The sequence below is a fragment of the Teleopsis dalmanni genome, chromosome X (genome assembly GCF_002237135.1).
Source record: "Teleopsis dalmanni isolate 2A chromosome X, ASM223713v2, whole genome shotgun sequence".
In the NCBI taxonomy this organism is placed as follows: Eukaryota; Metazoa; Arthropoda; class Insecta; order Diptera; family Diopsidae; genus Teleopsis; species Teleopsis dalmanni.
The window spans coordinates 77,503,468-77,528,908 of NC_051848.1; the positions used below are offsets into that span (position 1 = coordinate 77,503,468).

A 25,441-nucleotide genomic window follows, 5' to 3' on the forward strand; every position below is an offset into this window, starting at 1 on the left:
TACTATCTCGAGGCCCAATGCTCCACTTAGGAGAGAAGGACAGCAGTAAGTAAATTAGTAATTAATAATTTTACCAATATATTAGGTGGATTGATAATTACCAGACCTCACAACAGGTGGCAACAAATATACCACTGATGATGAGTACGTGGCAATATTCGAAACAGCGTTGTATGGTTAGCCAAATTTCAATAAAGTGACTAAATTTTTGTTCTTGACTTTTCGTTGCTATTCAAATCCGTCTTACTTTAAAATAGTTTCTTTTCGTCATAAAGACGCGTCATTCTCGACAAGAAAAATGTAACAATAAAAATCAATTATATTTTGTACATCTGGTAAGTTTCAGACGACAGCTGTAGTTTTTTGCATATCTTTGAAATAGTGAACCTATTTCATTGGTGATTTTTTATAAAATGCAAAAAATTTAATATTGTTCAGTAATAAAATGTCTCCATTTGAAAAGAAAGAACAACGATGCAATTAAATTGGGAATGGATTCTTTTTACGGCAATCTTAAATCATCGTTAACAACAATAAAATATTAGAAAAGTGAATTTAAACGTAGTCACATACGAGTGCTTTTGATGAAGAGCGTCCGGGTCGTTCAAAAAAAGTCACAACAGAAAAAAACATTGATAAAATCCATCAAATTGTGTTAGATGATCCAAAAATTAAATTGCGTGAGATAGCAGATAGCAGAGATAAACATGTTTTGAATATTTTACTTGAATATTTGGGTGTGAAAAAGCTTTCGGCAGGATGGGTGCCGCATTTGCTCACAATTGACCAAAACCGCCAACCACTTCGTCATTCAACACATTATTTGGAAATGTTTATGAACTATATAGGTGACTGTGACAATCTAGCGTCGAGTAGTGACAATTGATGAATGGATCCATTACTTCACAGCTGAGGGAAAACAACAAGCCCGGGGTAGAAAGAATGGGTAGAATCTGGGGATAATGCTCCTACGAACAATAATATTCGGCTGGAAACATTTTGGCTTCCATATTTTGAGATTCAAGTAGAATAGTTTGCATGGACTATTTGTACTACTACTACTATTACATATAATTGGATGGATTGAATGAGGAAATCAAGAAAAAGCGACCACATTTGTCGAACAAAAAAAAATTGGTTTTGCAAGATAATACACTCGTTCAATGAAACTCCGTCAATGAAATTCATGGCAAAATGAAACGAATTATAGTACGAATTGCTTTCTCACCCACCGTATTCTCCAGATCTGGTTTCCAGTGACTATTACCTGTGTTCAAACTTGCAAGATGGCTGCAGGGAAAGAGAGTTGCATCAAATGATTAAGTGGAATGAGAAACTGAAGTATATTTTTGAGGACTTGATATGTCCTTTAACGTCAGATGACACCTGACAACAACCAGTGTTACCAAGGCTCAAAATATAAATAGTGAACCACGTAGTGTACAACTCAGTTCTTTTCTGTTGTAGTGAACAACAGTAACAAAAAATACCATATAGGATGCAAAATCGATCAAAATATCTAGAAATCCAATTGGAATGAAATGATGAGAAGGCATTTAATATCTAATAAAAGTCGTTCGTAAATAGTATCACTACCAGTAAACATTATATGAACCATTTATATTCTATAACATCGTTAAGTTGTGCAAAATAAGTAGAGTATAACGCACCTGCATCTCCGGATGATAACTGTTTAAAAAAATACAAACCATATCTGATTCTAGGCAGGTAATGAGACCTAAACTACTTTATGGTAATGTTTTATGTGGCAATGCTGCCAAACTTATCAAAAAATTGTTCTGAGAGGTATGCTAAAAACTTCATGGCATATCAGAAATGAAGATATACATAAAAGTATATTGCAGACAGAGCTCTGAATTTGTTTGATCTCTTAAATCAAATGCAAAATATATTCGATAAATTTTGGTAACAGTGCAAATGTCAGACTTTACGCGTTTAAAAAGAAATTATGAGTGTTTTTATGAAATATTACTCAAATCCAAATATTAGTAATACGAAATTGACAATTGTGCTTTGACTCACCGCACTCACATGTACTGGTGGTCATGACCAGGAAAAATATAAAGTTGTTGTGATCACTCGTAATATAATTGTCGGCATAACATGGTTTTAAGTATTTAAGAGCTGGACGTCGGTGTATGCTGAAGATATCATTGTAATATATTATAAAAACAGGGCTACTATGTATATAACAGATGAAAACACAAGCGAAGCCTCCGTAGATATATCATTTAACGGAGGAATACCATAAACACAAAATGAAATGGAACGTGATTTAATATAGTGACCTCTTCCAAGACCTTTTTTACGTTTATTTATATATATATCAAATATTAAATACATTTTTATAGGAAGAATTTCTTCATTAAATATCGAATTTTAAACCACAATTGGTTTAGGTTTCTAGTTTTGCTAAGAGCGACATCGTTTTGCAAATTTGAAAGCTCAATAGATAAAAGGCGTGCACTATACCTTAATGATAGTATAGTAACTAGTCGTTGCTAGTGTTTTAAACATTATCAAAAACTGGGCACATTTCAACAGTTCTTCCAAGTAACAGACTACATATGGGTATGTATTTGAAGTACATAGTTCGAATAGTTCTGGTTCTGTATTTAGTTCATCGTCTACGATGCTTATAAGATCTCTGTCTGAATAGCTGAAATTTATCTGAACCGAACTGAAATTGTTTGTATCAGTAAATAAAACTGCGTAAACTCAGTACCCGTGTATTACTAAAAATAATAAGGTTAACATAAAATAATATATAATCTAAATGAATTTTTAAAAAATAGAAGTAAAAAATAATTGCCAAAACAAACTGTCAATGCACCTTTTTGTGTCCAAATAATAAATAAATATATGTAACAGCACTATAAAATAAGTTCCCGAAATGCCCACACCCTTAGGATATTGCTTATTTTATTTCGTGAATAATATCAATTGAATTTATCAATTCATAAATTCTGAATTTAATAAATGTTCATTTAAATATAACAAGTTTTCTTTACAATAATAAAAATATAATAATAAAAACAATAGTACTTCATACCTTGAGGCGTTCAATAATATTTCATAAAACAAAAGCACATATAAATTTCATTTATTATATTTTATATATACCATATATTATGTGTAAAATGATTTGTAAAGCGTATATCTCAAAACTCCACCAACAAATAAAACATTCGATATTTATTAGGATATATCGCGACATATACTCGGGAATTAGTTGGTAAGGCCAGTGGTTACGGGGATAGGAGGTTAGCAATTTGGTCGTAGAGAAGAGGCAATCGTAAAGTAGTCCGTCGGAGAGGTAGTGAAGTTGTGGTCATATTTAGTTTAATTAATTTATTTGTATATTGTATCTTCATATATATTTTATCATAATTTTTACTTTATCAATAAATGAAATAATATATCTTACATATATAAATATGTATATATATATATATACAAAATGTATGCAAAATGGAAATTTAACAGTGCATTTATCATTTGTATATATATACATATGTTTTCTTCAACGCAATATGGCCAACAAATGCCATTAGTTTAAGTAACCAATTTAAAAATCATCACTATCAAATCTAAATATTGGGAAGATTATAATTTTGTGAAACTGTTTCGTTGCCTACTTTTAGGCAAACGTTGCCTAAAAGTAGGCAAGATCGCATTTTGGCTTATTTCAATTAATGTGATTTTGAAGTGAAGGAAATGACAACTAAAATTATAATTGGAAATGATTAGATTCCAAAAAAAAATCAAGTTTCACATTTGGTCGGACTCGATTCGATTCCTGGTACTTGCAGTCTCAATAATAATTATTTACTAATGTTTAATTACAACAAATAATTCCAAAACCACTGATGTTGTGAATTTGGCAATACTCGAAACAGTTGTATGGTCAGCCAAAAATTTAAATAATTAAGAACTGTCTGTTGTTGTAGTTCACTACTTATCTGAAACCTCTCTATCAAATACAATAAATAGTTTCTATTAAGTAAAATAGTCACTACTATTATAACTGACGTTTTTTACTATAATAGGTGGCTCACAAATAGAGTAGAGATAATAGCGCAGATTGGACCTATAAATGCCGTAAATATAGTGGAAAAGATGAAAGCGAACCCAGAGAGTTGGCGAACGATAGAGTCATATGTGGATCAAGTTCTCAAAACCAAGAAATTAGATCTAGAAAGGAGAACTAGAAACTAGAACAAGAAGTATAATAAAAATGCGATGAAAAGTGGTGGTTTGGACGCAGATCGAAAATCAAGAGAGCGTGGCTTGAAATGCCAACATAAAAGAGACCATTGAAGTAATGCGAAAGCGGTTCCGAGGGGGTATTTTAGTCCGTATACTACATAGTAATGTTAGTGAGTAGGGCACACCACTCCGACGACGGTCGGTTTGACGGTGCATAAAGCATTCCAACTCCTCACCACAAAAAAAAAAAAATATTTCTGACGTTAAATTACAATTTATAGAAAAATATTTTGATATCTTAAAATAAAAACATTTTAAATAAAACACTTTGTTTTGTTTTTTATTTTGCTTAAATCATAAAATAGTTTACATAGTTTGAAAATGAAAGATAATAAAATATATACATATATTCTGTATATATTTGTATTTGTTTGTAATATGTTCATATAATGGTTTGTTTATAATAATAATGTTTTCTTTTTTAATATATTTATATATAATTATTTAAATATTAAATTCGAAGACTTCGCTTTGATATTTTGTTTTCTTTATTTGAGTGCTGTGAGAGTTTTAAAATCTTTCTTAATTATTCTTATTATTGTTAAATTAAATATTTTTAGTTGATATATCTACTTAATATTTACTTACTAATCATCAATTCATATAATGAAACAAATTTGAATAGAATTTTTAGTTGACATGGTACAACTACAAAATTTCATTGGCTTTTCCTTGGCGTTTCTCTATAAATTTTCGACAGTAAATAATATAATTTTTAAAAAATCAAGCTTTTTTCAAGATTTTTATAAATCAAGCAATAAAACAAAAAAAAAAAAAACAAATAATTTTAGCGCATAATTTCCAATTTTAAAATCTTTGGGATAAAAATTATACATAAAATTTTTAATATAAACAAAGCATGATTTCTGCATAAGTAAAAAATAATTATTCTTTAGCTTCAAAAGTTTCGGTTACATCGACACAATTTTAATAAATAATATATAGTATTTGTCATCTCGTTAATAAAAAGTATCTAACCTCACTTCACTGCGCTACTTTCATATACTGTATATGTATTTTAATAATTTATTTAGTGGTATATTTTATTTATTTTTAATATATATTTTTACTATAATTATTTGATCGTGAATTAGTTCCACTTAATTAATATACATACATACAACATACATATAGTGTTATTTTATGTAAAAATAATAAGTTTATATATTTTGTTATATGTAGAAATTTAGTTTAATTTTTTTACTCTTAATTGGCAATAAAAATTACATATCTGGTCTATAAAATGACAGTTTATGTATAAAATGTGGGAAAAGTTACTAACATTGTTCTTTGTTACTATTTAATTGCTTATAGTATACAGGGTCATTATATGCAACCAATACATGAGCTTATTTATTGTATTCATAGTGTGTGTGACAGACATAGTTTTTTATTTTACTTATATTTAAATACGATAAAAGTTTTATTTTGTTTTTAATTTTTTACTTATTAACAGCAATAAATCGAAAAGAACGATTAAAATATTCACTATTAATTAAATAATTTTGTTATGTTCGTAGAAAAAATTCAATTTATATTAGTTATGTTCACCACAGCTATATTATTGTTTATATATTTGGTACTTATAAATAAGATATTTTAATTAATTAATGATATATTTTGAGGTGAGTACTCTTGAGAAGTGAGACTTTCTTAGTTATAGTTACTTATAGATACTACTTATAGATATTTGATAATGCAGATATTTATATTCATTACACAAATGTATTTATGTCGCATAAAATAAAGACATAGACATTTTCCTTTAACTTTACTTTTAACTAACTACACGCGTTCCCTCTGTCAGTTTCAATACCTGAAGAACTGTAGATTACTTCTACACCATAATATGGTGAAAAATAATATAACTATTCTTGCCTTTTCAACTCACAAAAAATAACATGCACGTCACTTATCTAAGAACTAGACTATACAAAATCTAATAAGATTACGTAAATTCTGTTTTTTTTGGAGTCCACTCAATTCAGTACGAAAATAAATCACAATCCCGTATTTACACTACAACATTGTGCTTAAATTCTTTACTTAAGTTCTAATAGATTTAATAATTTTCTTAGTATCTATATATCTAAAAAAAAAAAGGAAAAAACAAAAAAAAATTAAAGCTATATTGTGCTTTGTTCAAGTGTGCCACAACAATTGCTCTATTCACCACAGCGCAATTTATGTAACCTTTATACATATACACCATACTATATTATAAATGATTTAAGGAATCTAAATATATATATATTGTTAGAACACACATTTATTATGTAAATATTAAAAGAGTCTCACTTCTATAACAAAAATAAATATTAATAAGAAAAAACGAAAGAGAGGAAAGTTCATCACCTCAAATTACAAAGTTATATTCAACACAGCTACATAAAATCACCACACGCTGATTTCATACTTCAACGCACATTCAAATATACTCTCCTATACTCCCCTAAACTCCCCCTTACTTCCACTTCTAGCTCCAAAAATCCACCATATTGACTAGTTTGCATTTTTTGAGCTCGAGTTTTGTGGGTCGGGCGCGAAGTCAAGCACGTCCAAAAATTGCTGACACATCACCAGTGGACTGTGAGTGTGACATATTATTATTATTACTATTATTGTTACTATTACTGTTACTGTTATTGTTATTGTTATGCTGCAAGGTATTGCCAATACTAACGCCGCTAGCCATGCCGCTGTGATGACTGCCGCTGTGGTGCGAGTGCGATAGGGTAGTGGCGCCATATTTACTGGCTGTATTGCCGATATTGCCACTAGTAATCAAATGCTTACGTGTGGATGATTGTGCGTGGCCATGTGCAGTTGTACCACTGACACCACTGGCACCATTGGAGCCATCTGCGCCATACATGCGATGTAAAGAATATTGTGGCACCGATTCGAGATCAGAAACAGACGAAGCAATCTTGGAACGTACAGCTACCTTCTGCATGCTATTATATTTGTCACTTGCACTCAGTTTAATATCAGGCAAATGGCTAGATGACTGCATCATCATATGCATACCGTTATTTGGATGAGAATTTTTCGTTGTACGTTGTCCTTGCTTTGTGGTATTTGTAATAGCTGCATTACTTATAACTGTAGTATTAGTTATAGATGCAACCAATGGGCCATTACCATTATTGGGAACACTGCTATTCTCTACTGGTGGTGATATTTCAGCAAAATTATAGCAAGAAGACTTTTGTGACGAGCTACTGAGACCTCCAGTCGACGAAGATGTGCTCATACGGCAGTTACGATGGCGACTCGAAGAAGATGGCTGCAAAAATTCATGATGTGCTGCTTCCTCAGGTGTCATACGTTCCGCTGGATCCCATTCCAAGCAACGATGTAAGAAATTAATGAAGAAACGATCATTGCAGAGTAAAATCTGTGACAATGTTTTGGTGCCTGGTGAACGTTTACGTCCCTTAGTGTTGGTGATGCAACGTGGGGTCCCGCGTGAATCAAAGAACAAACGACGGCGTGTAGCTGATGCAACAACATCGCGCGGTGGTAGACCGAGCACTTCCATGATACAAGCCAATTGTTCGACCTCATCTTCACCCGGGAATAATGGAAAACCAGTGTATAGTTCAGCCAGTATGCAACCTAAAATGAAATCGAAAAACAGAGAGAATATGTAGTGATATGCATATGGACAATGTAAATAAATTGTTGACTATAAAAAATAAAAACAAATAAGCTTTCGCTATTTAGAGGGTTGATTATTCTGCAGAAGAGCAAAATATTGATTAAATCAATTGATAAATAACTTTTTGCTTCATTGCCCTTGATAATTGCGTTTAATGGACTACATGAACTGACCATAAGAATAGGCTGTAATACTCTAAATTGTCCTTGACTTTGACTGCAGTCAATATCAAGTAAATAACAGTCAAACTGCGGTTCACATAAACAAAATATAAAATGCTCACTGCACAGGACAATGCACACAAAGAGCTGCCCAAGGACTATAAATTTCAAACTTCCATGCTTTGACATGCATTCAGGGATAATCAAATGAAGAGAAACGTTCACGTTCAGCGTCGAGGGCTTGGTAAATTTGTTTACGCTTCGGTTTGAATATGACATGACCAAATTAACGAGCACTGATTGCAGTTAATTGTTTTCAAACGAATTGAAATATTTGGCTCGCAGCGGTGTTTCAATAAGATTTTCTTCAGTTGCTAAAGTAATTTGTTTAAATTTCCGCTGCAGAAGAATTTCCTGTTAGTGGAGATATACACCCTCAAGCAGATTTGGCAGCTCGGTTAGAAAAAAAAATAAAATAAATTATGTTAAAATGTTGAACTTTTGATAATTTTCAATGAAAATTGGTTTCATAAAAAATAAAAATATATTTTTTAAAAATTTTTTGATATGATAAATTGTAAATCATACAAATTGAATAAATTCTATATAATAATAATGGTTTAAAAACGGAATCATGCAGTTTTAAATAAAGTTTTATTTCTATTAAATACAAATGCTGAGGGACGAGAGCACGTTTTTAAATATTTAAAATACATTTTTAATATTATATATTTTATTTTAAAATCTGAAGAGTCGTTGAGCCCTGCTTCATTCATATAAAATCACAAAGAAAGATTCTTTACTAAATAATGCAACTATTATCATTTTATGGCACCATCCGTTGTAAACACATTTATTGTTTTTATATATTAAGATCGGTGCAAATATATTGGAAGAAAAACCTTTTCTTTATATGAATACTTATAATTACAACATTAATTTGTATAGGAGTAACAACTAAATTTAGATAACAGAGTCAACATATATTCGTAATACTTTTATAAAAGCAATTGCTATGTAGTCGACTAATTTCACTATTCGCAGTTCCAGGCAGTTCAGTAAAAATCCATGCTAAACCGAACTGATGGTGGAAAGACCAGATAAACCAGGTTTTGAACCTAATCAATGTTTTACAGTGTCGAACCAATGAACCGAACATAATATGATTAAATAAAAAGATATAATATCCAGATCAAGTGAAATATACGAGATATTACAATATATATATATACAGAAGACCAGAGTTATTTCACATGATTACCTGCCGTGAAGGCTCAACACCACGGTGCTCTTAAAACATGTATTGGTATATTGCGCCGATAAACGCCCCATTGGACATCTGAGGAATTCCGCCGGTATCAATTAAAATTATAAATTTGAATTCAGGAATAGTTTCCCTCCTGACAAGAAGACAATAGATATACAGTAAACAGTGTTGTTTAACGCTGGTACCTGTCATGAAGGCTCTACAAATACATGTATCAAGATAATGCGCCGATAAACACACCAAGTTACATGTTTTGAATATAACTTCCTCCTAGGTAAGGAGTAAGACCTACAATATTTCTTCTGATCTTCAGGTCTCAGCACCCGGTGGTGAATACGCAATTCCACGCTGAATGAATGATATAAAAATACCGATCATTCCTCCCACGAAAGTTTGGTTTTCCACCAGAGCCACTAAGACTCTGCCAACCATCGGCATAGCGCCGGGATTTTAGTCGCCTTTTACGACAGGCAAGCCTACCTCGGAAATATTCTAATTCCTTACCCGCAGGGGCAACAATAGATATACAGTAGAGCTCTGCTTATCCGATTCCAATAAAATTAAGATCAATTCGAATTACTGAGACATTCACCTTGCGATAGTCATATTGAAAAGCCAGGGCCAGGGAGAGTCTAATATATGTTTATATATTTATTTGAACAACAATAACTAAATAAAGCTTAAGGCACTGCGTATTTAATTAATCAATTACATTAAGTTACACACCCACATGATAAATGGTAAAGGCAAACAAAGCGTATAGGTGAGTAAAAATTACATATGTGTAAGCATATAAACAATAAATTTTCATAACATATGATCTGGATAAGGAAATCATTGATCTAACCAGACTTTACACATTGTGCATTTTCCAACTCTGTCCTAATTCCGAATTACTGAACATTTGGCCTACCAAAGATCTACTGTATATAGATACATCATATATATACGTATATATTTAAAAATTGTATATCGTTTTTTGATTTCGGTTCTTATAGGTGTTGAGTTAAAGACCATAAACGTTCATTTGAAATTGTATTTGGCCAGAATATTTTAACAATTTTGCGTAATGACTGATTTACAAGAACTTGTAGTGCATTGATGCCGTTTTCGGTAGTATTCCAAGATTGACATCCATACACGAGGCAAGATTTTATGTTGAAGTTAAATATTCGTATTTTAGTCCGGTGCGATAGCTGAAATGATATTCAGACTTTATTTAAGCGACCAAACGTTTGTTTTGACTTCTTGGTACGATTCTCAATGTCAGCACTGGATCCACCATTTGTTGATATGATGCTTCTCTACATCCTCAAGACAGTAGTTGTTTATAATAGAAGGATTTAATGTGTTTTAACTAATACAAAAAAAAATTTAGTGGGTTATTTTTATATAAAAAAACCCAATTATGGAAAAGTAAAAACTTTGTTAATATTATATCTTCATATTTTTCATATCTGATTCCTGATTTTTAGAAATATTTTATATACTAAAATAAGAAAATTTTTGCTTTGTAATAGACCATATTTTTTATGTGCATTTTTATATTATCAATTCCGGATACTTTGTACACTGAATGTATTGAAAAGGCGAAAAGAACACATGCAAACAGCATAATGGATGAATAGAACTACGGTTAAACTTAATATAAGTTAATTTCATATCACTTTAATTTCAGTAAATTGCATATTATTGACTTTTTATTGGATATTTATAGACTAATAATATTTGCCTTAAAATTTAAAAGTATAGTGATTCTCGAGCTAGAAAGGATCTATTATTATCAAAATAAATCATAGTAAGAGACATATAAGTTTAAGAAGTATAGTTTTAAATTCTTATTAACAAATGTGAAACGGAAGTTTTCTATCATAATCATTATTTCCATATATATTATGACGTGTTGCTTATAAATTTTATTTGCTATGTAAATAAAATAAGCAATATATTCTTGTGGGTTGAAGTGAAGTAAGACATTAAATCCTAACTTTTCATTTAATATAAACAGGCACGCACTTTAACAACTAAGGACCTTACAACTGCCAGGTACAAATTAATATACATGGTAAAATGGACATAAAGACACGACAATTAGACACGAAGTAGATATTCACAGTAGTTCACAGACCTACTGACATAAACAAAAGGATAATACATACATATAAAGTAACGCAACAGGTCGTCTAAAAGTATTTCAAAGCACGTATAATAAAAAGTGAAAATAAAAATGTGTTGTTTACAGAGTGTGTAGGAAAATTCCAAAGCATTTGTTCCATTATCGTTTTTTCAGCGCCCACATCCGTTCCATGACTACAACTACATCCGGTCGGTCAAATACTCAATAGCACAACCCTTGAAGGAAAATCATTTAAGCGCACATTTAAGCCACAATCTCCACTTTTAGGGGATAAAAAGTTGATTTCTCAGTTATGGATTATAAAAGTTGAAGGTGTATGTAACCAAATAAAGTAAAAAAAATAAAATGATGGAACACAGCACACAGAGCACAGAGCACAGAATAAAATAAACAGATTAAACAAAATAAAAAATTTTTTAAATAACAAGTTTTCACTCAAATTCAACACTTAGAGTGCAAGATTCTTGTGGCATTTTTGAGATGAACTTAGTAAATACTGAATAGAATAGAAAACTGATAATGAAAAAGTTCCATAATAACAAAAAAAAATCAATAGTTTTTTTTTTTTAAGTAAAGGATATAAAAAAAATATATTAACCTTCTGTGTGTGTGTGTGTAAAAAAATGCTTAGAGTACATACCAATTTAATTATTCAATCAGTTATGCAAATTACGTTTATATATTAGAAGAGTTTTCCTTTTACAATCTTTATCTATTAAAATCCTTTCAACCTTTTGCAAATTAATTTTAGAAATCATTTTCAACGTTCATTAATAATTATAACTCAGCGAAGCCAAATATATTCAGGAATTTTTTTATACAATTTGCAAGAGGAATATGTTCTATGAGTATAAGTTTCTGCTGTATTGACGGTACTATCCTTTTCCCATTCCTTCAGATTGAAAGTGTGCAAAAAGCGTACATTATTATTAAAAAACTTAATAAAATACCAAAGCTTTTAATCTTCAGAAATTTCACATTTCACAAAGAAAAGGTCTCAATGCTGTGAATTGCGATTGAAATGGAATGGTAAGATGACGTTAAATGTCAGGGTTATCATCATTAATCTTGCTTCAGATTCCATACAAGCAAAGTAAGAAAATGTAGGAGGATGGATGGTATGTATGTATTAAAGAGGATAATACGGAAATAAAAGTGGACGACAACTGAGATGTAGTGGAGTACTGGAGTAGTTGAGTAGATTTATCAGTGATTTGAAAAGGATGCGAAATGTAAGTATCTGCAGAATATTTCGCAGTCATGTTTATTATTTGTCTTAATTAGTAATATCGGATTATTAACTCTTTATATAAAGCAGAAAAACAGGAAAAAAGTATATAAAAATATGAAATGAAAATAATTGAAAGGTTTTTTCTGTTTTTGCCTTTGAAGTAATATCAAAAATAGTGCTTCTAGAAGTTCGAGTATCGTAATGCTCAAGCAGTTCAAGTATACTTCAATTCGAACATTTAGATAGAAGACTTCAAATAGAAGGTTCAATTTGATTTAAGTTTTATATTATTTTCATTTTGTTTTATACAAATACATATAATAGGAAATGCTCGAACTAATTATGATGTTCGAACATTTTTAAGTAAAGGCTTAATATTTTCGAAAATTTGGCATAATCGAATATAAACAAAATTCGCAATTCATTGAATTCGCCATCGAATCTTACACTTTAAAAATTTTTCTACCTCTCTTGCACTACCATCACATACATCCGCACACATATTAGCCCATGTAGAGAAATAATATATTTCCGAACAACATAAAACACCGTTCTCATTTCCTCTCTCTCTCTCTCTCTCTACGGTGCGAAACAACTCTACGGTTCGCTTTATTATATTTAAGTATTCTTAAGTCTATCTTAAATGGATAAGTTTATAAACATACATATCAAGTACGACCTCGAAGATTGCAACTAATAGACTTCGAAGATTTTGCAATAATTAAGGTTGTTGGAATAATCGAGTTCTATCTATTTAGTGCTTCTAAAACTTTAAAATCAAATGAAAAGACATTAACACAAAGTTTATTAGAAAATAATATGAATATATATGCTTGCTTGCTTTTTATTGCAATTAAGATTCATTGTGACTGCCTTATCTTTGAGATCTTTAAGTATGAAAATTTTAGTAAGAAATATGGAATTTTTCTCAACCCATTGTATGGACGTGTTAAGTGTCACGTTTATTGTCACGTTTTCATAAACTTGTTCCCACTCATCTATATCTTGTTGAGAAATAACATTATCTAGAATAAATTCATGAAGCAAATCATCAGTCCAGTGACCGTTACTTAGTTTTAAGGTTTGAAAAGCTTTTTGAAAAACATATTATGGAAGTTTCTTCCATGCATTAGCATAGATTTGATCAAATGATTTGAGTTTGTTTTGTAGGTCGCTGTTATCGTCTGCGATTATACGCTGCAACAGACTTTTGTTATAGAATAACTTTATCCACTTGATAATAGCAAATAATACACATAATTGAGCAAATCGATACACATAAGTGACAAATAAAATATTAAGAATGCAACGGATGAAAACAATTAGCAAAAGTTGCATTATTCGTGGTAGTCAATTTTCAAAGTTGCAATATCAAAGGTAATACCGGGAAGAGTTAAGAGGTTGCAACAACCGAGAAGTTGCGATATTCGAGGGTTGTAATCTTCTTAGTAGTACTATATATGTTTTTGGAAATCTTTTAATGTTATCTGCTTGAAAGATCTCTCAGTGTTAGACAACAAAAATAACTTGAGAAATATTTAAAGCACTGGAAGTTTTTGTCTTTAAAAGTAAATATGATTAGCAAATTATTATGGCAGTGAAAATTTCAAATCTTGAATGTTATGTATCGTACGGATTTAACATACCTAACCTTTAACAAAACACGAATGGCTCGACCCTATTATTTCAATTTAACCGAGATATAATAACCTCTCTAGTATCAAAAATATGTCAAACTTTCTCTTTAAAATCTGTTTTCAATATTGTCAGAGGTATCGATTCATCAATTTATCCACGCATATTTGAAACTTTAATGAAGATAAGTCCGTTGACACACATATTTTAATGTAGGATCTTAGCGTGAAGAGTTGAAGAATTGTTAAGAATTGGAGAACTCTAACTACTGCATTGCTTGAGAGAAACACTAAAAAAATAAAATAAAATTTTACATAAAACACTCATAAAAGAAACACATATGTACAATATAGACAAGGTTTTTGTGTATTTTTATTCGAAATGAAACTGTGCTTTTCTTTTGTTGTCCTTATAGTACAGAGCGGTACTAAAGAAATGAAGGCAGCATTTGTTTAATTTAAAATTACTTTTGCTTTCTTTCAATACAAAACAATTTTAATATAAGAATATTTTGACTTATTGTACATTGCAGTATCCTTCAGCAGTATTAATATCCTACAAAATAAGCTCCTTCGGCTGTTTTGGCAGAGAAATAAATATTGCACTTGAGCATGTTTGAGTGATTTTTTCTCAAAGCAACAAAGTTTCTGCTTTGAACAAGAAAAAGTTTAAGTTTTATTCATAAAATACCAGAAGCAAAATTTAATCGAAACAGTTTGAATTACTGATTGAAACAAACTTATTCAATTTCCCATGAAGTTATGTTATTAGACATATAAAGTTTATCCACTACATTTTCAATTTAAATAAGCTGTACTTTACTATTTGTTCTAAATTTTCTGTAAATATATGTTTATTAATACGAGGGCGGTTTGATAAGTCAGTGACTTTTTAAATAAAACAAATTTTTTTCGGCAAATAAACATTTTATTTTTCTACATAATCACCTTTTAGCTCGACACATTTAGTCCAGTGTTTTTCTAATTTTCTTATTCCCCGCAAATAATAGGTTTTCTCGAAGCTCTCAAAATACGCGTTTGTTTCGGTAATGACTTCTTTATTCGACTCAAACCTCTTACCGCCCAGCCATTTCTTTAGGTTTGGAAACAGAAAATATGGTAGTCGTTGGGGGCTAAATATGGAGAATATGCTGGATGGGGTAGCAGTTCGTATCCCAATACGTGGATTCACTTTAATTCACTTTATTCCACTTTCGTAAGAATTCACGAGGTTGTTTGCTTTGAACGGCTATGAAACACCAACTGAACGACGTAGCTTGCTCAAAATTAAAAGTTGCCCACTGGTAGATTATAGCTGACGGCAGCACTGTTGCATTTGGAGTAACTGCGCGGGAAATTCAAAAAGTCACTGACTTATCAAACCGCCCTCGTATTATAAAAAAGATTAGCAATATCTTACAATTAGTATGGCAAAACATACAAGGATGTTGTTATACGAAGTGGATTCCAAACTAAACAGTCCGACAGTTATAGAAGGTTTGTGTTATCACTACAAAACTGAGCAATTGTATTTGCTACAGATTCCACCAAAAGACCGTTCGAAAATTCATCAAAGATTAGTCAGACTCTTCATGCCAATTTATGTAATTGGAACTAAATATTTTAGAAACGTAAATGGATCGCATATTGACTAAAAATTTGGAATATATGATAAATTGATCAGAATTCCACATTCGAAAAATGTTAACAAGGAGATCAAAAAACGACATATGATATATTTATGTGATATAGACATATTCTTCATATGATCCAGAAGCTAAGCAGCAAAATTCCAAATCATATTTGGAGAAATCACAAATAAAGATAATCGTGATTCTTTACCATTCAACGGCATTGTCTACAAATACTGTAATCTCCCCACGTTATATTGGTTCCGCGTTATAGGGGTATTCTCGTATATCTCGTATACATTACGTGCAAAGGTACGCGAACCTAATTATGAACTGTAAAAATCCGTGTTATACGGAAGTTTGAAATTGTGTAATATGAAAACGCGTTATATGGGTACCACGTTAAAGGGGGAATTACTGTAATTCGTTTCATCTGAACAAACCGTTTATAACAATACTATTTTGCCAATTTAAAGTATTCCTCATATTTGACCAGCAATTCGTCAGAAGAAAATTGATATTTTTCGGATGATAATGTGCCATTTCATCGTTCAACATTGTGAATGTGTTAATTGAACTAAAAATCATATTTTAAAAGAGAATATTAACCACATTTTCCTTATTGAACAAGTTTATCAATGTACACAACTATAACTTTCCTATACTACCAGGTGTACCGGTATGAAATGAGCGTTTTTTGGTGAAAATAAAACACTAATTATTAATATGAAAGTAAAAAACATTTTATTTAAAGTATTGGCCATTGCTTTCTACACATTTTGACCACATTTCTGGCAATTTGTGGATACCACGCCAAAAAAATTGTTCGTCTTTTAAAGCAAACCAACCAGACACCCAATTTTCGACCTCCTCGTAGGAATCAAAGTGCTGCTCAGCCAATGCGTGTCCCATCGATGAAAGCAAATGGTAATCGGAAGGAGCCAAGTCTGGTGAATACGGCGGGTGGGGTAGCAGCTCCCAGCCAAGTGTTTTGATTGCATCCTGAACCCGTTTTGCTTTGTGTGCAGGTGCATTGTTATGGAGCAGAATTATCTTGATCAATGCATGGTTCAAATTTATCATTTGTTGTTCATAGCGACCAGCATTGACGGTTTCACCAGGTTTTAGGAGCTCGTGGTACTCTACACCTCCTTATGTATGCAAAAGCATACATAAGTTAGTATGTGTTAGAGTAATAAGGACTTTGTGATAGACATGGTAAGTTTGCGCACAATTGCTCATTTATTAATCGTCAAAAAAACATAGATTACATTATTATTATCTATACATACATAATATTAATATACAAGAGGGTATGTTCTTCTTAAGTATCACCACTACTCACCACTGTTCTTTTTAGAAGAAACATTTTTCTTTTTTTTTAAATATTCTTCTTATTGGCTGTACAATGGTATAAGTGTAAAAAGTTTTTCCTTTCACTTTAAATCTGCATTATTAAATTCCTGTTTCATCTTTCCTAACTTAAAATTTACTTTAAGAATATATATATATAGAGGTATATATATACATATCTTTAATATTATGCATTAAGGACAATCTTTGATGTATATGGTTTTAGTATTTGTTAGCATTTTTTATATATAAAAAACAGAGGAAACAAAATAAGAAAATATAAAAAATATAAATCTTTATATTTTATATTTTCGCTTTGACATTAATAAAATGAACCAGCTAGCGCTTTAGAGTAAATTTCCATTTTTAATGTCAGGTGGTAAAAGAGAAAAATAAAAAATGATATATTTTCATATAAAAATGAAAAGTGTCAGCCAGGATAAAGGAATAAACATCGGCAACCACAAAAATGAATGACACATCCCTGTGCAAACCACTCAGTGAAAACATGTCAGTGCATGTTTCACATTCTTAAAAATTCCTTTGGTGCGTTGCGATTTTATGGCATTTAAAATTTTAACAAAATAAATAAAATATTATTATTATAAATAAATGAAGAGAAGTACACAAAAAAAAATATTTAATAAATTGTTAAAAAAGTAATGAAAAAAGTAATGAAAATACAACAGAAACAACGAAATAAAAGTGCGATTGCATCTCATAAAAAAATTTAATCCGGTTTCTTGTTGCATATCCTGCAAAACCGCTGATTGCTTCGGCATATATATATATATATATATATATATATATATATATATATATATATATATATATATATATATTATATATATATATTTGCCGGTCATGTATATGCATATTCTTAAGTGCATAATATTTGCGTGCCAGAAATTGCAACGTTTTATTTGCACATCCTTTTCATTGCTGTGCATACGCTTCTACCTTGCATTTTGTTATTATTTCTTCTTCGCAAAGAAAGTGCATTTTTGTATTAAACAAAATATTTGCATGCACAATTTATATGTGGCGAAGTACAACGGTGCGTATGATGAACATACAGGGTAACAACAATCTGAAGAGTTCTAGTTTAGTATTCGATCGCATGCAATATAATTTTTATAGAGACGTTTCGAACAGTAGTGAATTGCAACAACAAAACATTTTTTTATTTTTTTTTTTTTGATATAAAATTTGATATTAAATTTTTATGATTTATAAAATATGAAAAATAATTTCAAGAACAATGATGATCATTGTTTGGGAATACTGGAAGCATCTGTATGGTCAGTCAAAAATTAAATTAATTAAAAATAATAATATAAAAAAAATTTGCTGTTGCAATCCACTACTATGAGAGACTATACTACATACAAAAGTTAGTATTAAGTAACAGTCACTGTCTTCATAACGGAGATTAAAATCAAATTTAATATAACATATAATTTAGATATATAGTTTGTATTAGAAAATACTTTAGCTAAAATATATGCTTCATAAAGAAACTACTTCACCCATAGTGAAATCGTAACATTCAATAATAAACCTCAAAGATTAAATATATGCTTTCTTTGCATTGAAAATTTAGTCAGTAAAGTTGCAATGTGATTGTATGTACTGAATTTAGCTGCTCTACATAGCACTATCTAATCTTACTAGCAGTTAATAGCCGTACAGTTTGATATGCAAATCTTAGATCAGTCATGGAAAAGTCAGTGAAGCTTCAGTCAGTGAAGCTTCAGTCAGTGAAGAGAACGGAGAGACTCTGTAGAAGACCCTCAGCTAAGAAAGAGTAAAAGTGCCCAGTTATACTAACTCGGAAAAACCTCAATATAAGACATATAAATTACTTGAGAACAGTTTTCTATATTTTTGATAACAGATACTTTTAATTTTTTCCAATTAGAACTACGAGTTTACGACGACTACCTCATTTCAATGAACCACAAACTACACAAACTCACGATATTGATATAATTCAGCGACTTTACTGGCTTGATTATGTTGTGAGTAGCGATGACGATGATCCAACGAAAAAGGTGTCTGCAACGGTAGTTACAGGAAAAGGCGTAGAGGTAGACAATATCTTCGGTGGTGTATTCAAGTTAAAGGACCACTAACCGCACTTGATGTACAAAACTGGAGAAGAAGCGCACGCAGTAGAGTAAATAGTAGAGGAATGTTACGGTAACGGATTGTTATAGACATTTAAGTAAGTATATAGTACTATTATGTGCCAATTGGTATTATTAGGTAACATATACTAATGGTTAACATTAATGGAAAGAAGCCATAAATCAATTGGACCCAAGTTGGCACATTTCTTAGGGCATGATAATAGATGATCTATGTAAAAAGGAGCAGACCCATACTTATAGCACTTATTGGGAAGTATACATACGTCTATACATATGTAGCTCTACCATAAACTTTACTGGGCAAAGAGAGTTCTTGTTGCGAGAAAAAAGCAACTTATTTCTCTAAACATTTCAGGCGGAAAATATAAAGAATCTCATTGTCATACAAACGTGGTCTCAAAATGTTAAGAGCGGATATACTCATTCATACTCAAACTAACTGAACATTTTTCGATAATTCATGACATAAAAAAGGAATCGACGTATAAAACATTAACTAAACGAAAGGTCTACACTATAAGGACGCTATAAGAATTTCATATGTACTACATGTAAGGAGAAATTGTTCGGATCAGTTTTGAAAGTTGTCAGGTCTACGTCCCGGAACTACAGATCAATCTAAACAACTAAGTGTCAGTTGCTTTTAAAAAACCACATGGTTAGTATTGATTACTGCTTTTGGTAATTCATTATTTTTGGCCCATTTTTTACCGGTCATAGTATAAAAGTGGTCTTAAGATCTTTTCAAGAACATACAAGAATGTGAAAAAATAACTACCAATTGCATTTCATTGAGAAAATTAGGCTGATAAGCACAGAATAGTTAAACTACAAGCAGGTTTATATTTCCGAATACAAAAACAACAACCTGGGAAACATGTTTTAATGGTTACAGCCATTAAATATTTAGTTCTTTACAAACATAAAAGTTTACGTACTTTAATATTTTAGAAAGTTTTTTTTTATCTTACATTTCTAACCCTGTGTATAAATAACCATAACTTTGAATGTTAGTGTTTTCACAGAAGTGCATTTATTAATTTTACACATACTAGGGGGGTGGGTTTCCCCTCGTATAGTGCACTTTATTATTTGATGTTTTGGTCTTTAAATGCTTTTACTCTTTTTTATGTCAGCACTTGAATTGACAATTTAGCTTTGTGCTACCTTAATTTGTGTATGGGTTTATGGGTCAGTTTCGGTGTACAGGTCTTTTTATTTTTTTCAAATTTTAATTAAAAATGTACACAGAAAAGAAATACAGTTAATATAGAAAACCAAACTAAAGTAGGCTGGCTTTTAAGCATTATAAAGGTTTATTTAAAAAGGTGAGTGAACATTCATATATAATTTTTAAACTATTTTAAATGCACCGAATGAGCAAAATGTGACCCATTTCCAAGTGGGTAGTGTAAAAACAAAAAGGACTAGATTTTATATTATTTTAATGAGTGTTATATTTAAAAAATGTTGGAAATCTTATATCCAAAAACTTTAAATTTAAATAAAGAAATTTTAGTAGTAATTTATTGATTTAAATGAAATAGAGGAAATGTAATCTAAAACAAAAATAGGGATTGAAAATATAACCAAATGCAGATTGAATTCTTATGTTTTCAAAAAAAATTTAGAGATACGCTAATCTATCATCTTTTTAAATGTCTTCTTACATAAAAAACAGCTGCAAATGTATAAACTGATTACCCGTGAAAATAAACTTGTCACACTACAAGGTAACATCGACTAAAAATATGCCATAGAATGAACTCTTCCAAATTTAACAAGGTCTAGTGCTCTAATGCTAAATAACTAATGTATATTACTACATATCATTGCTTGATAGAAGTACATGCGAATCTGAGGTCCATTATTGCCTAGGCTGATGAAGTGATAAACAATACTCTAGTCAAGGTGTAAAGAGGGGTTTTAAAAATATTTCGAGTTAAGAAAGAGTAAAAGTGCTTAAGTGCACTGGCTCAGAACTGCTTCAACATAATAGATTAGATACCATTAGTAAAGATTTCAGCAGAAGAGGTCATGACATGGTGTAAAGAAAAACATTAAATATTTAAGTACAGTGTTATTGTTTAGGTCTTTGTATACAAAGAGTTAATCCAGAAGATATCTAGTTTTTATAATTATTAACATATAAGTTCTATTGTTGGAATTAAAAAAAAATATGAGTGCTTGAGAAGATAGATGTAAGTCTGTTCCCAATGAAATCACATTGCATTCAAACTTACTTCAACTCAAATATTTTTGTTTTTTCTGTGGTTACGATAATGATTGCTAATATGAAATGGGTTATCAAGTATTATGAATTCTTCAGCTATTGAATATTATTATTCAATATTATTATTCAAATTATTATTCAAATTACTTACCCAAACTCCACATATCAATAGCTGTACCATATTGAAGACCCAATATAACTTCTGGTGAACGATAGAAACGTGATTGTATGTAAGTGTAAATCTTACGGTTAACATAACATGAACTTCCGAAATCTATTACTTTGATTGAGCTGCTGCCGCGTTGTTTCAAGAGTATGTTTTCCTGTAAGAAAACGGATGTAGTTTATACAAGTCAATCAATCATATTTCCAGTACTTACCGGTTTCAAATCACAATGTATGATATTCTCTTTGTATAATAAACGTAAACACTTAACAATTGAATTACAAAAACGGCGTATTAGACTCATGCTGAAACCATTATAGTTATTCTTTTTGATTAATTCATACAAATTAAGACTGAAAATAAAAACAAGAAAATATATATTAATTTTATTGTATAAAATATATATTAATTTCATGGTATAAAATATATTTTTGTAGATATACATATATTTGATTAATAAGACCCAGTTGGAAAAGTGGTCTCGTAGACATTGTTTTCAAGACAGTCTTTGATACTACGATCGGAGGTATAAGCGAATTTGCAAAAAAAATTGCCCAAAACGAGAATGTAAAAAATTTCTCTGTTGTTTACTCTCTCATTTGTAGTGTTCACAGAAACCTATGTCACTAGACCTTTATTATTATCAGTGCCAATAAGCATTTTGTGAGATAAAATTATCTATTCCATACACATTTTTTTAATTTAATTTAAAACTAATTTATTTTTATAAATAAATTTATTTACTAGATAGTTATTAAATTATCTAAATATAATGTATAAAATATGTCCATAAAATAAATAACGAAAACTAATTACGTACAAATTTCTCTCTAAATATTTATAGAGAAACAAAATTTACATTTTAAAGAGCACAAAAAAGAGAAAAACTGCGGCCAGAATAGTCCTATTGTACCAATTACACTATTGAGTACACAAAGCTCTTTAAAGTTTTGTGAACAAAATCTAGAACTGTATCTAGAGAAGCGCTCTTAATCTCCTCTGGTGATATAAATTCCATATGAAACAGGTTTCTTCTGTGCGTTATTAAAGCTGGACAGTCACAAAGAATGTGCAAGGTCGTTTCCTTATCTTTGAGGCATAATCTCCATTCCGAGTTAGTTAGTAATGAAACCCGTTATCAACCTTAAATTACATTTTGAGAATTTAAGAATGTTTTTGTAGGAGTACGGTGTTAACAGTGCTTTGCTCTGTCTGAGTCCTGGAAAGTTTTCCCAGTACTCCAACCGCATATGATTTTCCCTTTCCTTGATAATCTGTTTTGTATGGGCCTAGTTTATTCCACAAAAAGGTTGAGGGCCTATAAAAGCAGTTTGTGATGCAGTTCTGGCTAGTTCATTAGCTTTTTCATTTCAAAAAACTCCCCTGTGGCCCGGAACCCAGTAAAGGCTTACCTTAATCCGAGCTGCAAATAGGCTTAAGATTTTATTTTAAACAAAAATGTTGCAAAGAGTCATGACACACTAAATCTTTAAGAAAAATTCTTTTCCAAAAGAAACATTAAAAATTTGGATGAAAATAAAAAAGGTAATTCGCTAATGGTCTTATAACAAAGTCTTTGTTTGTCATATTGAAAAAGAAAATTCAAAAAGCTTCTAAAAGAACTCCGTAAGGTTTCATTCCATTCAACTGTAGACGATTCTTAAAACACTACTACATATTGGTCTACAAGAGAAATAATAGAAGAGATAAATAAATAAGGTACCGACTCCTAATGGAGCGAAGCACCGCGACCATAGTTGATCTTTTGTACTTCATTTGGTCTACAATAGAAATGCTTAAATAAATATGGATTGAACTCATAGATACTGCAATATTAATATTATTTGCGATACTAATTAAAATTGTATCTCATTTTTAAAACAAAATTTTTGTTATCGTCCTAAACAATTAATAAACCTCGGCTTCGTTGTAACAGACACTGACACTGTCTATCACTAACTTCTTTATTATGGAAAATTACGGACTTGGAAATGAAAATTAAACTGGAAAATGTTAGTTACCAAAGTTATTTTCAGTTGTTACCAAAAACGTTATTATTGACGCAATATTTGTTGATAAACGCAAGCAAACTCTTTAAAATTTGCTTAATCCTTGAGCAAAAACTTGTGCTGTGACGCACTGCTTAAACAACTAATAAATTACACAGACGTCACTATTTAACAAATTATAGAAAAGTTGATGCGAATTTATTTTAGTATAATTTTTACACTACTAGTTAAGAGGAAAGGAGGTTAAAGTTAGTGTCAATCGGCGAAATCTGGATAGTTAATGTTTGTATATGAATGATGAAAGTAAAAGGTACTGCTGATGAAGGTACTGCTATTTTGGCAGTATTCGCAACACTTTTAGTTTAAAAAGTTGATACAAGTATAAAAGTATTTGAGAAGGTTTGAAATAAAATATTCATAATAAGATATGCAATTCTATTAAAATACATGTGGATATATGAAAATGTCCCAGCAATTAAAATAATTTTTGATAATTTTTTTAATCGGCCGACTTTAAGTGTTGATAATAAATACGCCGTTAGATCCGATTTTAAAAATTCGTATAACATATTCATATTAGATAAATCACTACAAACGTAACTGTATTAGTTTAGTTAATGAAGCCTATACTGACCATATTGCTTACTAATGTTACGAAAAACAACATATGATGTTAAAGGGATCAACAGTATTCTGTGCATGACTACCGAAGCCCAATTACAAATGTTAACAAATTTAAACAGATAAGCCACTTTGAATAGTTGGAGAACAAGAAATGAATATAGCAGAATATTCAAAGCAAAAATGTTCAAAGTATGTAAAAATAACTGTATACAAGTTGACCAGGCTTTGAAACCTGGATATGTCAATAACGACTTATTAAGTTACAGTCTAAGGGACACATATTGAAAACATAAAAACTGAACATTGATATTAAAAACATTAACCAACTTTGACGTAATATTCGAAAATTATATGAAGCAACTATGTTATAATGAAAAAATAATGAAAAAGCAAACTCAAAAGATACTTTCACATTTGAGATACATACATTAATACTGTGTCTCAAAATAAGAAACTTATTACAGTAATCCCCCTTATAACGCGATAGATTGGTTCCGCATTATACGGGAATTTCCGTATTGAGACGTGCGAAGATATGCGAAGCTAATTATGAACTGTACAAATCCCCGTGTTATATGGAGGAATGCACGTCTAATACGGGCATAAGGGTACCGCGTTATAGTGGGGATTACTGTATTTTATATTTCCTATAGATTTTCATTCAAGATGACTAGGTAGACATATGTATGTATCTCATTTCATATGACCGAAGGCGCAACAATTTATTTTTGTCCTTTAGTCGAATTCAAAAATGTGATGCCTCAGACTTTAAATGTTTGTGTGTGCATTATTTATCTAACCTTCCTAAGTAAATGTTAATTTATTTTTATAAATAACATAGTAATGAACATATATACATTAACTTTTATGTTTTTTTACTGTAGCACA

At 30.6% G+C, this 25,441-nt stretch overlaps 1 protein-coding gene across 3 annotated transcripts in view; it reads right to left on the minus strand.

Moving 5' to 3' along the window:
• Positions 1-5,499: 5,499 nt before the first annotated feature.
• Positions 5,500-25,441, minus strand: part of LOC119687722 (dual specificity tyrosine-phosphorylation-regulated kinase 2) — a 101,795-nt gene continuing 81,853 nt past the window's right edge. For all 3 annotated transcript variants that reach the window (XM_038102146.1, XM_038102145.1, XM_038102147.1), the window contains 3 exons: positions 22,135-22,273; positions 21,906-22,077; positions 5,500-7,911 (listed from right to left, as the gene is read on the minus strand). In XM_038102146.1, coding sequence (XP_037958074.1) covers positions 6,839-7,911; positions 21,906-22,077; positions 22,135-22,273 — 1,384 coding nt within the window. In that variant the 3' untranslated portion in view covers positions 5,500-6,838. The remainder of the gene's footprint in view (positions 7,912-21,905; positions 22,078-22,134; positions 22,274-25,441) is intronic.